This window comes from Helicoverpa armigera, chromosome 12 (genome assembly GCF_030705265.1).
Source record: "Helicoverpa armigera isolate CAAS_96S chromosome 12, ASM3070526v1, whole genome shotgun sequence".
NCBI classification, from domain to species: domain Eukaryota; kingdom Metazoa; phylum Arthropoda; class Insecta; order Lepidoptera; family Noctuidae; genus Helicoverpa; species Helicoverpa armigera.
In genome coordinates this window covers 10,209,759-10,226,751 of record NC_087131.1, presented here as the reverse complement: position 1 = coordinate 10,226,751, position 16,993 = coordinate 10,209,759, and the positions used below count along the sequence as shown (strand labels likewise).

Below are 16,993 nucleotides of genomic sequence, written 5' to 3'. Positions count from 1 at the left end.
TTACTTTAAAATGCGTCAGGGTTGGAAGAATTAATTCTCTTGTTAGTTAGGTAATGGTCTTCTTTAAAAGGTAAAATACGACGAGCAACTTTATATTGTGTAACGGACATAAAACGCTGAAAGGTTTCACGATAAGTAGGTAAATTTACTTGTTATAGAAGTTCTACGATTGCCTGTCTGTCAGGAGTAGTGATAAGGGTAATATTCTCCAGGGATCGGTTGCTTTAGCGAAATCCGTAAGTTAGACACCCCTTTTTAAACTTTTGCAAACAAATATATGTACCTATCAGTTGTATTTTTTGGAAGCCAACCCCAACATATTTGGGAAAAGGCCAGGGAAATGATGTATCTATGTACCTACATATGTATGTAGTTGTATTTCTAAGTACCTAAAAGTTTTAGTGGAACCCGGAATGAAGATACAAACGAGAGCAAAGATTCTGCTTACAATCTCATTACGGACATACTAGATTAATTATATTTTTCTAGCAGGAGTTGCGTCAAACCTCCATTAATCAAATGATCGTGCGGATTTTCATCGAATGTAATATTTTTAGCTTGTATTACACTCTTATAATATGAGAACAGTATACTGTTCTCTTTTAAACCTATGCGAATTATTTTTTTTAAGAAAAAAATAATTAACTCTAATTCATTTCACAGGATTCAGGTACCTACTTGAAAATTTGTTAGAGAGCATCAAATATAGATAAATTTTTTGAATATGTCTGTCGCCTGCATTTATAAGATTTTCATAAATTTCAGATTCCGCCTTTTATGGTTTCGCATTCGTATTTCATTGCAGTGGTTGAGCAATCTGAACCTCGTTGAATCCGTTTGAGTCACCCAGTTCGAGGTTACCTTGCAGAAAGAGGCAACTTATTGCGTTTCTCATTTTATTCTTTTTGCTTACAGAAATTGCAAAAGCCTGGATTAGAATTAAATTTGTAACAGCCTTGTGGATTGTATTCCTACCCTATGTAGAAAAAGTTGTTGAAAGCTAGGTAAAAAATGTTAATTACGCTCCTTGAAATTAACAGTAACTAAAACGTTTATTATTATGAATCGTCTAATCAACGAGAGCCTACGGAAAAATACAATTTTCATAAAGAAACAGCGTTTGAATTTTAAATTACATACTTAACTTTTTACTTCGTAGCTTATTAACATAGCCAGATTATTATTTATCTTCGTTGTAAGAAAGAATTTTTAGGAGATGCTCCATTTTTTTGTACATTACATGGTGACCATAGACTTCTAGAAGTATATAACTATGCAGATTGCTCCAGTCTGCACCGCCATCCGTCTTTTGCAGTATGAACTACATAACCAGCAATGAAGGTAATTGATCCCCATTATAGGTTTTATTAAATTTGTAACCAACAGAACGCAATCTGTAGTGTTCTGTTAATAAACATTTATTCAGTGATCGGTGCCGAGTGGACGGGTCCAATAATACAAATGCAAATTGCCGGCAGCGTCAATTGCGCCAGTGTCAATATTGAGCGGGAAGCGGACCGCCCCTACAGTATCCCGTTACTGAGTGTAATGTTAGGACCGCTTCGAAATACCCAAGCAATTTTAAAGTGCTCTTTGTTTTTGGAATGAGATTCCACCAAAGAGTTGTAAGAATAGTCGCGAAATAAACCGTGTTGAATGCTTATTGAATTTTGGAGTGGATTTGCTATTTTGTTCTTAATGTAGATTTTTAGGAAGTAATTGGAAAAATTCTTGCAAAAATTGCAAACAATCTTGATCAGTTAATTGAACCGAGCTGTCAACGATTCCGGAATAATTTGATTTCCGATAGAATCGATCAGCACGGCTTAATTTTATATGGCCTTCTAAAAGACCTTGACTCAATTACTCAATTATAAGATCAGACTGAAGTGTTGTATTGGAGCTCTCAATTGGCGCCCAAGTGGGACCAATATTTGCTCCGACCATGGGCGCCGACAGACCGCTAATTACACGTGCCTTTTTTTGGTATTGCACCATTATTTGAAAGAAGCATAAACATTTTGAAATCTAACCTCTCATTTTGAAAGAAAATCTCATCGAATTGAATTTTAAAAACCATGGAGAGTGTTAAATTTAAATAACATGGTACTAACCTAAGTAAATATGTAAATATCTAATCGTAAATGAAACGAAGGACTGTGCTTTAAAATGCTTTCGAACAGATTTAATGCTCGTTTCACTCCCATACTTGATAACACTGGTTTTGGTGAAATATTTTTTTGAAGTGCCATCGCTTTCGAATTTTTGAGGCGATGTACGCATTTCGCTATGAGAAATAAAAAGACTAAAAAGATGACTGGATTTGGTACGTATGTTGAGGACGAATGTGTGTGACGCCTGACAGTGATGAATGGAAGTTTCCTAGTGTGTCTACAGAAAATAGCAAAGGACTAAAGTAAATCTTTCGTTCCTAGTGTTTAAAACGATGTGGTTGTGAATTTAGTACCTAAACTATGTAGTGATTTAAATTGTTTTGGAAATACTTTACTTGGATAGGGAACAGTGTTTCACCACTTCTAATCTAGGATATATCTAGTGGAATGAAATTCAAAATTGGGAAAGTTATCTGTATACATGATTAATTTTATATTAAAGAGTTATTTATATGTATATACCTAACTATCGACTACCACAATGTAAAGTTGCTTTTAAAAAAATAAATATTATTTTATTTATTATTTATATTTACAATGGCGAAAACCTAAGCGATAGCTGTTTTTTCATCATGCAATGTTTCTATCCCTACATACCTAACAGTAGATAAGTATATCTATACAAATAAGAGCACGTAAATGGCATGGCTCCTCGTGTTGGTGATTTGGATAACGTGGTGATTTGGGTAGGTGACTGTGAAACGGCATTTTATGCCGTTTCACAGTCACCTTAAAGATGCAAATCAGGACTCAATGAACTTTTAATATTTTTTAAGCTACAGATGGACGTGCCAATTACGTGAGGATATTCCTGACTAAATATGGACATATGAGTCTGTATTAGCATGGAAGTATATATGTACTTAGAAGTCATGAAGTAGGTATGCCTAATCCATCTGTTAGGAATAGCTAAAACGCTGTCAGAAGAATTGCTTAGTTGCCAGCAGAGCTAGATACTAAGTATTTATTTATTTAAGCATTTACTTACTCCTAATTCAAGCGGCTCTCATGAAAAGGAGTACTTTATTGCAGGTTTCCCGCTCTGCAAACAGAATGGTGGCTACAAATTGTAATTTCAAGAGTTCTTGCCCCGATTCTAGCACCGTATAAACAAACACTCTTCTCGCTATGTATACGAGAACGAAACGTTTGTTACATTATGCAAGTGACAGTTGAGATCGTAGATGATGGTAGCATATAAAGTGTCGGTATCTAGGTTGTAATTAAACGGTCTCTCAATTTTATCTCTACTTTAAAAATGTCTATTATATTGGTAAAGGGTCAATGATTGCTAATAAACGAACATTGAAAAGAATTCTATTTAGGTTATTTAGGTCGCTCTTCAAGTGTAATAATCAAAAACAGGCTTTTACAACATAATGTAGGTACCTACTTCTCGATTTATGCTTTAATTTTACAAAATTTTATAGAGATTTGATTTTGATTCAAAGCAGGAGTTCCAACTAAAACAATGGCAATTTTGCAGAGACCATTAATCATGACGCTCAATCATGGGTACCTATTTTAATATTAATCCCATGTTTATGCAAAACGTTCCTGCTTAAAATAGACAGTTCCCTCAAAGTTATCAAGCTTTAGCTATTTTCTTGAAGTTAAAAAGGCTTTTGATTAGTTCTAATAAGAATAACATTGAAGATAATAATAGTTAAGTATATTTAGTCTTACTTACCTCGTGATTATCCAACTTTGTTTCTCCTTGAACATTATAATAACAGGAACCATACGTGGAAAGCTAGCCATTCAGTTCCCATTAGCATTCATTGGTTCAGCAATAATAGAAGAAAATAGAACGTGTTTATTTCTAGAACATTCCAAAGTTCACACACCTACGTAATTAACTTGGTGTTTATTTTTATTACTAAAGTGTATGCAAACCTGCTTATTTTGATCCTTAAATATTCATACTTACTCATTTGTTTATTGCATCCCATTATCTACGTAAAGTGGAAAATGTGAAATGGAGTCACTGGAGTCACAATGGACCCTGATGGTCACAGCAAGATTACTACTAGGATACTACTAGATACTTAACTTGTTATTAAGGCCAAAAGTTTCAGCAAAACCATAGACGGTTTCTCCTATTTAAGCAAGTACTGTATTAACAGACTGACCATGTTAATTTTCAAATGTTTTGTTGTTTATAAAATATAAGTGTTCGGTCTCGAGACCCCTGAAATCGACGTACCTACACCATGACATTGAATGATCGAATTCCAACGTGACTTCGCAGTCAGTAAGAAATATTGTCACAACAGTATACATGAATGTTTGTTTACTTTACTTATACATGAAGTTAATCGATATTGTGCACATTAACTGGACAGCTAGAAATTAGTAGATATCTAGTAAATGTGTATTGTATTATCTGTTAATATTGATATGATATACTTGTGTCGACAGTCGACTGATTTGGTGATTTAGTGATTTGGAGTTCAAAAACTTCTGAAATGATGAGATAGATGGGCCGTATTTAAAAAATTATCTATGTACATATACTAAATATTACCTTTGAACAGCATCACTTAGATGCTAGTATCAATCATTTCCGATAAAACTTATAAATAAACTTCAACAACATAATAACATAAGTTACGTATTTCTGGGTATTTCGTATTTTTCTATCAGCCCGCGAAACGGGAGTAGAAACTTTAGTAAGTTTACAAACTCATTTATAATTTCGGTAGTCGGCTTATTTTATTTTTATGCTAGCTATTACAAATACGCCAAAATCAAACTCGCTCTCTCTTCTTCAATACTTCTATAATCAAAACATATTTTTTTAAAGTCGTTATACAATTGTTTTGTTAGTTCTATCTACCACAGTATAAAGCTCTTTAAATCATTTATGTAGAAGGCTCATTTAGTTTCGGCAGGCCTATAAATAGAAAGTAGATTAAGTACTATGAATCTGCTAGACCATGTAACCACGTTCTTGAACGAAATACATTATTGCTACACATGCCATGTGCGTTCAAATGATGATTCAATTGGTAATAAATGGATGAGGTAATGTCTATGAATCGTCAAACCACAAAATCAGAAATTCTGAATTGAAATATCAACCTCTTGTTTATTGAAATTAATAGTTATTAATGACGTTCTTATAGAAGCTTATGTTCTTATACTAGGTACCACATAAGTATATGTAATTAGCTCATGTTTAGATGAAGAACAAATGGTGACCTAAACTATAAAGTCATAAAGACCTTTCATTCAATCCGATTTAGTGAATCAAGCCTAGCAAATAGAAATGTGATTATTCCAATGTCATAGGCACGCACATTTATTATATCAGAAAGCACTGAATTAGGTAAATCTAATTAGCTACTCTTTTAATGAGTTCCATAGACAAGAAAATATAGGTTTACACTAGAAGAGTATACCTACATTTTCTTTTACAAAGAGGCGCTCTGCCATGCCAAATTCAGTGAATTTTTTTTTTCGTTTTGAAAATATTGCTGTAGTGAAGTGCAGGAGCTTAATTGGCTCCGTTGCTGCTGGTTTTTGTTTCACTATTTCTGTATTGACCATAGGTAGCTATTCTCAAAAAAAAAAAACAGGATAAGTCCTCATGGTAGGCCGTATTTCCTATTCCTATCAAGGTAAAACAAACATTCGCTGCAATACCGACATAAAATTCCCTAATAAGGAAACTGGATTAAATTAGCAGCGTTATCAGATTAGACTTTTGATAGCAACACAACCGTAGATAAGACTATGATTCATCATCATCTCTTAAACATAATGTAGGCAATGTACTTTTGCAAGATCAAGATTGTTTTTCATAAAAAAATCTTAAGTTTCATAACTTTATTAGTCTAAATGAAATTCTAGCAAACGGAATCAGTTAGAAAGACGTTACAAAGTCTATTTACCTTACCTGCCAAACTTGATCAAGTTACGTCAGCGAAAGATAAGAATACAGAACTTTTCAACTTGTGGCAAGCCAAGTACAAAAGTTTGCTTATCTCGGCAAAAAATCAGGGTCAAAATCGACCTAAGTATCTCGTGGTAATTAACATTCTTGTTTTATTTTCTGAGTAGATTTAGCTTGATTGTAATTATCTAGTTTTAAATTTTACTTTAAGCACCTCTGTGTCGTAAGGCTGACTTTGCTTAGATACTTACTCGTTCCTAGACATTTGAACTTATGTCGTAGATAGTAGACTATGCAAAGGTATATTGTAGTAACTCATAACAGCACGTACAGCTTATCAGTTACAGTTTTTGTAATTTAATGTTTAGAACATTTCCTTTCTCATGAGAACTTTTTGTCCTACTTACATTAATGTTTGCAGATAGCAGACACCTACTCGTAACTTATGTCAGACGGCAACTAGAACTTTATACGCTTACAAATTCGAATTAATGATCTTTTTGGATTCATATCTATTTTCGTCACCGAAAATTGATGAAAATTGTTTCCATTAATCTGTTATGAATGACGAAAGACTGATGAGCAACGATCGTGTAACCCTGTTTGCCATTTTGGCGCCAGACATTGTTCGACTGAGACTGATGGATTAAACTGATAAAATATGGAGCGTGATCTCTTGCCTAACACACCTAAAATATAGTTAGCATATTTTCGTAGCATTGTTTCGTAGCTGCTACAAACTCGTAGCGGTAAAATATCGTAGCAATCGTAGCAAAACTCATAGTTGAATCATACACGATCAGAACAAAAATTCAAACTATTCCCTCCCCCGAGGATCCAGGCATATGAAACAAGTTAGAACAAGTACAGATAGAAAAGTTTCTACCAGGAGCCAACACGCGCATTTATCATTGTTAACAAGTTGACTACGCTCAGATATCGTGCCCAAGTACTCGACTACGTACTACAAAAAATGTGTAGCAAATTGATATAAAAATACGGTGTAGAAAAAAGTAAAAAAAGACAGTCTGACGGCAAATAGGCCAACGCAGTGGCGCGGCTGAAGATAAATGGTGACTGTCACCTATAGGTATTCTAGCAACGTGTCGTTCAGAGATTTACGTCGGTAAATCTAGAATGAATAAGAACTAAAAAGTGTGTTTTTTTTTGTTGTACTTACTATATACACATTTGAAATTCATTCAACAGCTAATATAAGTAAGTAAGGGCACTCACATCTTTCGTTTTTCAAGTCTAGGATTTTTCCTTTTGACTTTCCATCATAGGAACGCTATAAAATCGAAGCGTGACTTAAATAAAAATATAAATGATAACTAAATATTTTAATAATTTTGTAGTTTCTACAAAAGCTGTACTAAGTTACTACACAAAAAGTTGTACATAAAAATTATGTCTAGATTCACATCAAACAACAAGGCTCTATAATTTACTTTATCGTTAATTAATCACAGTCTCCTTTAACTAATAGCTATTTTTAGATAAGGTTTATAAACGTCTCTATCTCAACCGCGTTGAACCAAACTCTTCAATTACTAGAACAACTTTTGATACAGCAAACTAAATCGAAAGCTCATAAGATAAAACGCATGTTGATAAAAAAGTCTAAATTAGAGTAGCTTTACAAACAATACTCATAATACAAAACGTATTGATGTAAGTAATATTCATAATGTTGCTTGTCTAAATCTATACTAATATTACTTATACAGAGGACATTTTTGAAAAAGAAAAAAAAAATACAGAAAAGAAAGACTGAAACTACCGAACTAATTTTTTCAATATTGAAAAACTAGCTATAAATGAAAGCAACAAAGCAATATGTAAAGCAGAGCAAACCTTATCAGCTCTGAACCTCCTTGGTAACGCGAACTAGATTGACCAGATGCGCCAAATGGGGCCTTTTGTAGTGGCCAAGACATTAGCAATTTTCCTTGGAGATTGTATTTACTTACTATAAAGTGGGTTAGATAATGTTACAATATGTGGTATTCTCACGGTACTTTGCGTTAACGTTTTGGACCTTAATGGGACTTAATAGACCCGTATTAAGGTATTTCTTGAATAAGGATATTATGGGACCTTTGTTGCAAGATTTGCAAGTATTACGGTAGAACCTAAGTAAGGTACGGTTGGTTTCTGCGTTGTTAATTCAGATACCTATATGTTATCTTTAAAAGGTAACTTTCTACAGCTTATTTATTTCATTTGAATTAAAATGTGGTGCCTTAGATTGGCGACTATGTTATATAGTAAAAAAAACAAGTTCTAAAATATTAATTAATTTTATTTTCCAATTTCACATAGAGTTTCTAAACATTTAATAAATACAAGATGTCGTTACATTTTAGGTACAAATAAAATATATTTACATACAGGTTTATTATTTACATAATTATATAATTATAATGTACGTATACGAGTAACTTATGGTACCATTTATGTATAGATAGCTTATATTATAAGTATGGTAACTTTAATAATTATTTGCATGTTTTTATTTACATCTGTTTGCAGGGGTGACAACGCAGTCTTAAAACGGAGTTTATGAGGAATGACGAAAATAAAATGCAAAATACATTAACCTTAAAGCGTTTCCCGGTTTTTTACGAAAAGTTTTTTATTTAATATAACTTAAATCGTTGAAAGTTACGTACTAACTTACTAAAGTCGTACAATAAGCTCTTTAAATATTATTTAAATTGTGCCTAGTTGAATTGGTGGACCACGACATACTTGCCATCATTTATATCAAAAAGTACCAATTTGAGTTAGCTTTTCTCGTTTATCTTGTCCAAATTATGACGCTACGGTCTACGTATACTAGAAGTGGCCAATGTAACAAAACAAATGCAACCTCCGAAGCCATCAACTTTTTTGAGTGTCTACCAGACCGTGTTTTCAGCCAGTGCAAAAAATAGTGCATTTAGTTATGAAGCATAGGTACCTAATATCTCAAAAATAATTATTATTTGTAATTATCTGTATTACCTTTGGATTAAAATGTCAAGATCTTTGAATGATGAACGTCAAAATGAACAGTTTTAAATCCAGAATGTTTCATTTTTTTTAATAGCTTAGAGAGCTTTTTAAAAAAAAATAATTTTCAATTGTGCATCACAATGGGATATGCAATGAAAATACGAAAAAAAAAATCCTCCTCTATAACCCAAAGCATAAAATCTAAAACATGAATATTGATATTCACTGACATTGACGTAGGAATGTATCGGCAAACAACGCCTGAAGATATTAGTTCGTTTCAATATTGGCTGCAGTAAACATAGTGCATGCACTAGTGGTCGGATTCCAATACGTCTCGTGGATATATTGCATAAGGTTTTGTCGATTGCACCGATTCTTTCGTCAAAAGCGAGCAGTTCTGATGTCGTTTGAAGAGTGTTATGTAGCTCAAAGAAAGTGACATATGAGCTTCATAGTATAACACTGAGTTTTATTTAATATCCCTAAGTGGATTTAAATTTTGCTTTGACTCTATACCAATGTCTCTTTATTATTACGTCTATTTTGGTGTCGTTTCAATGTGTTATTTACACAAAAATGTATTTGGCTAAACCCACAAAAATGTGCAAATAGATTTTTATTTAGAACAGATTTTCCACCGCAAGGGTAGTCGAATCATTTATTCCTAACACTGCCTTTTAAAATATGCTATAAGAAATTGTAGCCTTTTACATAAATGCAACCAAGGAGAATGCACTATAATCATATAATTAAAACAATCCACTTAATTCTAGACCTTTTGCTTTATTAATTTGTCTTACAGAATTGACGTAGTCGGGTTAATGTTTTTACTTTGAGGTCGTAATTAGCGTCTCTAGAATACTCAGTTTGATAATATTATATTACCTACTCTCCCTAAAAGCATTATGTGTCACAAATAGTGAAGTTTTATTGTGTGAAATATAAAATATTGTTCCTTATTCAAATTCTGAATGTATGCGAGAGTTATTTCTATTCGGCAGACAAGTTTAGAAAATGTATTGAATGTAACAGAAATTGCATTCTGTTGGATATCGATCATATTGTCTCTGTAGGACACGAAGTGAATTTTATGAAAAATATTTTGAATATTATTCGCACGTCGTGTGATATTCGTACATTTGGAATGATATTGATACATTTGATTTAGATAGCGCTTTTCATTCGTATTTACAAAATACTTGACGCCTATACCTTTCTTGATTTTTATTACAGAAAATATGACCGTCATTGTATTTATAGAGCGTGCTTTATTTTTGGTCTACAATATTATACCACTAATTAAAATATAAACATCTTTATATTATGGAGATAGAAAATCTTTACATTTAATAAAATATCTACTTATTTCATAAGTTTTATAATATTTACAATATAATTTATTATAGCATTATTATACAATATTTTTTACATTTCATAAAAACTTAATTTTATATATTGGTTTCAATACCCTTAACCTTTTAATCTTTCAGATCAAAACCTACCATATTTCAAGATAATAAGACATTTAAAATCTTTTGTAGCCAAGCCAACAATTTTTATCAATTGTGGATCGCACTTACACCTACACATTTTGTGCGATTAAACAACATGATCTTTATTTTAAACAGTTTAAAAATTAACACCAATGGTTTTGTAAACAAAATTCCACCAATGTTCCGATCACCCAAGTATTTACAGAAAACGAATTCCAATTATATTTACAGAAATAACGTCTTTGTTACACGTAATAGTTACTTACATCACGTTTAAACGTGGATGATATTCATAATACATATAAGCACGAGTTTGATCAGGGTCATTAAATTATATAAAAAAGGATTACCTTAGGATATCTAACATTTATGAGTTCAGATAAAATACAATATAATTGCAAGCGTTTTCAATTTCCTGTCCTTTATAAACATACAAAACATTTCTTACACTCCATATATGTTCTTCTATTATGACTAGTAGACCACTTAAACAAATAAAACGTTTATGACACTTATTACTTGCAAACGTTTGTAACGTCGAAGCGTCCATTACGCGGCGTGGCTTACGCGTAGAGGTCGTGTGGCGTGCGTGTGACGCGCGGGGCGCGACACTCGCGTCATATCCACGTGCGCTCGGTGGCGTGCGGCGCGGCGTGCGCGTGCGCGTCACACGCGTCGTGCGCGCCGCCCGCGCACCTCCGCTGTCAGGCCGTGCTCACCAGCGTCTGGTTGTAAGTGCTATGCATCGAAATTCGGATAGTGCCTGCCGGAAAACAAAACATTCATGAAGCTCCAGTGTACGTAGGCCCAAGATTTTCTTGTGGCAAGTGTTAATGTCAAAAATGATTGTGAGTATGTCAGATTTGTACACGATGAATAAGCCGCTGGAATATTTATAAAATCTTAGGAAGTAAGCTATGGAAAAGCAAAAAAAGAAACAAAAGACAGGGTATGATAAACGAAAAGTAAACTGCCTAACTACAGACAAATTGAAAGCTATCACGAGTGTGTCATGTTAGATCGTTCTAGAACATCGAAAAGGTCAGATAAAAATAACTGAACTCGGCTCCTTTGAATTTCTTACTTGTGTATTTTATTTGCATGGAGCAAGTGAGGAGAGCCAGGTGGGTTTTTGATGAATTTTGTCGTCTTGAATAAACCTATGAAGAAGAAATCTTTATCCATGAATTGCATCTGATATTCATTGAATAATTAATCGTTCTAGCTAGAGAAAGAATGGGGATTGAAACGTTTATTCATAAAATAATAAGTTTGAAATCTAAACAAACCAATGGACTGAATTGAGAAGTATTAGATCGGAATGTGGTTTTATGTTGTATGGTGTATCTGATCGTATTACTAATCATTACAAAATGAATTATGTACATGTACATGTCGTGATGAAAGTATAATTTTAAAGATTAATTTTAAAGGCAAATTAAAATCTATGAGTAAAAAGGATCAAAACATTACAGAACTAAAATATCTATTTGCTGCAAGCTTTCTCTAGAACGATTTAAGAAAAGGGTTTGGGTTAGCTTACTGGTACCATTCTTCCTGCTAGGTGATAGCGACCGTACAGATCTGTCTAGGCGTTCAGTTCCGAAGCCACGGCGTCTGTCGAGCCCACCGCCACCGAATGCACCGCAGCACCAGAAGAATTGCTTGAAGCCTCTTCGGAACCTGGTTCAAGATAAAAGCAAGTTTTTAAGAAAATCCTGTTCCGGAATTAGCTACTATGACTTTATACAGTGGCTTCGGAAGGGCAAGTTTTAAGACAACTGCAGATTTAAAATCACTTAACGGTAGGAGCTTAAAAAGTGCTCTGAACTATTTGAGTGATATTTTTCCAGACCACGAATTGCCTGAAAAAATAGAATGATTTTAGGCCCAATAAACGATTTCTGCTGAGAACAGAAGATAAATATAAAGCGATAAATTGTGAGTAAAATGTTGGAAGCGTAAACGAAAATCGATAAGTTGAAAGAGTTCACTTGGCGTTTTTCACGGTCGATAGAACATTGGTTGTTAGGCAATAAAAGTTTGGCAATAACTTACTTCGAGTTCATCCAGCAGTAGATGATGGGATTGTACATGGAGTTACTCATGGCCAGCCAGTAGATGCCCAGGTATATTTCCTGGATGTGCGTGTAGTTCACCACTTCTGGATAGTATGACGTCACGAGGAAGTAGACGTGGAATGGCAGCCAGCAGACGGCAAATATTACCACCACTACGATCATCATTTTTACTACCTGTTGAATAAAAGTACATATTGTTGTAGGTATAGTATTACAATTAAACAAATATATTTGAAGTTGGGCTGAAATCAATTTAGGTAACGAAAAAAAGGGAAAGAATTTTGAGTAGGTAGGTACCAAAATCAACGTTAGCCAATTCAAAATATTTCCAAAAAGATTATTTCAAGAAATCATATCTAGAACACTGTCATAATTCTAATGAAACAACATTATCTCAAATTCATCACATAATTCATTGATAGTAATGAAATTATATGCATGACATCTTATCTTCTTTACGAAAGTGGCAATAAAATTTGAATAACTGTAATTGGGTACAACTATCTGCTTTATCTGAATTTGAGACTTTATTAGCATTGAACCTATCATATGCAAATACCACAACTACTTATAAGAACAATATTCTAGAACTAGACTAAGTACAATAACATATCGCTACATATTGTTGCCATAAGTTTTTGTCACTATTTGATATACGGCCCTACTTTCTTGCAACATATTGCCAAGTTTTACGCACAAGTACAAACAAATAATTTGAATCCTGCTACACATCGCAAGGTCACCCACCCCGGGGAAATCAATTCCTCTAAAAAGGATCCCTTCCGAACAAATCTAAGACCCATTATTAAAAAGAGGAAGACAAAGAACGTATTCAATTTACGCCGGATATAATATTTCAATACGACTTTAGAGTCACCGCACACTGCAAACTTTTAGACAGTTGATAGTTTTTTTGGGTTCTTAAATCAGTATGAAGGTGAAGGGTAGAATGGACATACTTACCAACGATCAGGCATTTGACCGGTATCAGACCACGATTTTCTTTTAAAAATATTTTTATCCAACCATAGCTTCGGGCCAACTGTCGGCCGATTGTTTAGTCTGCAGTTTGCAAGTACCCTAAAATGTACTGAACCCACAAAATGCGATGGTCGTAAGCGCTTAGGAGTTAAAACGATATTTAAATAAAACGAGCCTGAAATGTATTTCTTCAAGACAGTTTAATAAGCTTTGAAAGTTTGGGGGATTTCTTAGAATTGTTGATGCGTATTGAGCGCTCGAGGATAATTTGTAAATGCATTGGATAAGAAAGATTTCAGTAAGAAGTATCCAATTTTATATTGAAAGAAAAGTATGAAAATGAAGTACCTAAGTATACCTACTCTTAAGTAATCAATATTTTCATGGCGTAAGCCGTGTCACATTTTCTTTAGAATAACGAAATTATTATATTTACATGTCAAACATTTGAATATCGCGAGAAATATAAGGTTAGACAAGATTGCTTTTATCATATTCCCATGCATTTCAAGTTAACTTGGTTGTAAAATGAGATTTTCATATTGGAGACGAGATTTTTCCTGCGTGTTTTAAGTGTCTTATTTACTTGTAAGACGTGAGAATCAGTTTGGTGTGTGATATTGAGAAACATATACCTAAGAATTATTACAAACTAGCTTTTGCCCGCGACTTCGTTCGCGTGGAAAAGTGACTTCTGGCAGATTTTTGGCTTGACTAATAGATGGCGCTTGACTGATATATGTCCGGAATAAATTTTATTTTTTATTTTTGTAACAAAAGCTATCCTATGTCCTTTCTCAAGTTCCAAACTATGTCCGTACCAAATTTCACACAAATCGGTTCAGTAGTTTAGGCGTGAAGAAAAGACAGACAGACAGACAGAAAGACAGACAGACAGACAGACAGAGTTACTTTCACATTTATAATATTAGTTAGGATCACAGTATCTACGCCCCTACAGATGCGAAAGTTTGTATGAATGTATAAGATATACATACATTTATTGTTTTTAAATGGTTGGATATTATTAGCGAAAAAATTACTGAATGGATTTTAATAAAGTTTAAAAATCTTTTGTTACTGTAGGCACGTTTAATGACGCGTATTAATATAACGATGTTCTCTGTTATGATAATTACATATATCTATTTGGTTCTTACCCTGCGTTTACTCTTGACATTGTCGAGTTGCCTCTGCGTGCATTCCCCAATGGACTGGGATCCCCACAGCTCTATGCCGACCCGTGAATACGTATACGTCATAGACATGATCGGCAAGAAGTAGGTTAGCACCATGAAGGCCACGTTGTACCTGTGGAATGTGACCTTTTTGTTACATAATTTTAAGGTTAGATCGACAAAGCATTGTTTAGAACGGATGAAAGGGTAAAAACTAGCTACGTAAAATATTCTTGAAATCTGATATCATGCCGGTTTTCATCTGTTGAATAAACAGGAATATAATATAGTAATGCTACTTGAATCATGGTGTACTTATATGGATAATGTAGAAAAATATTGGTCTAGGAATGCATTTTTAATAATGAAGACATTTAAATCTTACCAATATTCCAATTGAGACTGCGTGGTGATACCGTCAGGCCACTCGGAGAAGCAGACTCGCCTGCAAAACATAGTACAATATTACTCGACGAAATAACCACAGCGTTTAACTGTCTTCGTACTTAATTCAAATAGTGTTGCCGAGTGCCGCCATTTTAGACGGCATACTGCGACAGACGGTTTTATTGTAAAATTTTACTAAAACCTTTCGGGAAGTTCTCAAACTTTTGACGTTACCCCTCAAAACTTTACGCTTGTTCGGTAATTTGTTATTTTGGGTCACGTCAAACGAAAATGTTTGTGATTGATACGGAATTGAAGATTCGTTTGACAATTGACATGTTTGGGAACAATCGTATTTCTTACAGGGATTAGGTATGCTTGGTAAACTTGTGTAATAAATCAATTTGGAAAATACATAGTTTTCGTGTCTACTGTGTACTTATTTATACCTACTGTTACTCTGACTATGACTTGAAATTCTCGTAGTGCTGTTTTCATTTAAGATGTTTTCTTGTGCTAAAGATCTGAGTATAATACGTTTGTTTTCGCAAAATTTTTCATTGACTAAAAGCAAGGAAAACCACACAAAGTGACGGACCGGCAAAAGTGGGTCATACAAATATTTGATACGTACACAAATGGAATGATGTCCGAGACTCGGATTCCTTTATCTTCAAACAAACCTTTAGAAAGGTCTATGTTTAAAAAATAGACGGCATATTAATTAGAATTCCCACGTAAGTAAATTTAGACAGAAAAGTCATGAAAATCTGCCAAAAAGAGCTTTCAGTCTGATAAGAGATAGCTAAGTATCAGAGTTTTACACGAATCGACTGCTTATTTGACATACTCTACCCAATTATCCGGGCAACTCCATACCCCGTGGTGAGGATTGTTGTCAGTCCCCGTAGCGACTGCCCAAGATGTTCAAATGACATACCCATACCATTTAACACGTTTAACACGAAAAACACTTTTTCAGGACTTCATATACTTTACCTAATACTCCCATCAGGCAGATAATCCATGTCGGTGGTGAAGTAGATCAGGTTGGGCGTGCTGAGCACGGAGCTTAGGACCCAGATGGAAGCTGTGATGCCGAGGGTCGCTCGCTTGCCCAACCTCGGCTGTAGAGGGCTCATTATGGCCACATACCTATGGACAGACAAAAAACGTTAAATTGATGACCATAATAATTTAGGTTGGTATTGTACTTTTCAAGTGGTTTTTTGACATCTTAACTCTCAAGAATGTGGTTAGTGAAATTGTTAACTATGATGAATGAGATTTTAATTTAAATGTCATCAATAACACATATATTTTATATGTTTAATACCGCTAACTAAAAAGTATTTCGATGCAAATAATAGTAGTATTTTTAAACTGCGGCTTTCACATGTAGGACGGCAAAATTACCTGTTGTCAACGACTTTTTTCGGTGTCACAAAAATGGGAACGAGCACAAACTGTCCATAATATCTAATAGCAGCGGCTAGAGAAGATTGTCAGATAGTGGCAAATTACATGTTACCACGAAGATAAAATAAGTGGTTTCTTATTAGGTACATTTTTTTTATTAACTTGACTAATGCTAACTGGACAAAATAATGTCATTTAAATTGTAGGCTCATCGCAATACAATAGTTTGATGAATAATTTTTGCGCTTATGTAATTTCCCATAGTTATTTAATCCAAATTCAGCATTTTTTATTACCATAAATATCACTTTTAACATTGATTGCATGGCGACATAAATGTGCTATCAAATACATTCCTGCTCCAATCCTGTTTATAATT

The 16,993-nt window shown here is 33.9% G+C and overlaps 1 protein-coding gene across 6 annotated transcripts in view; it reads right to left on the bottom strand.

Annotated features, from left to right (window-relative positions):
* Positions 1-8,356: 8,356 nt before the first annotated feature.
* LOC110384010 (tachykinin-like peptides receptor 99D) overlaps positions 8,357-16,993 on the bottom strand; it is a 125,278-nt gene continuing 116,641 nt past the window's right edge. For 3 of the 6 annotated variants that reach the window (XM_021345023.3, XM_049838829.2, XM_049838830.2), the window contains 7 exons: positions 16,195-16,350; positions 15,194-15,253; positions 14,791-14,941; positions 12,627-12,823; positions 12,112-12,251; positions 11,653-11,728; positions 8,357-11,331 (listed from right to left, as the gene is read on the bottom strand). In XM_021345023.3, the coding sequence (XP_021200698.1) occupies positions 11,307-11,331; positions 11,653-11,728; positions 12,112-12,251; positions 12,627-12,823; positions 14,791-14,941; positions 15,194-15,253; positions 16,195-16,350 (805 nt within the window). In that variant the 3' untranslated portion in view covers positions 8,357-11,306. The remainder of the gene's footprint in view (positions 11,332-11,652; positions 11,729-12,111; positions 12,252-12,626; positions 12,824-14,790; positions 14,942-15,193; positions 15,254-16,194; positions 16,351-16,993) is intronic. The other 3 variants (XM_049838831.2, XM_021345025.3, XM_021345024.3) reach the window with 3 other exon arrangements.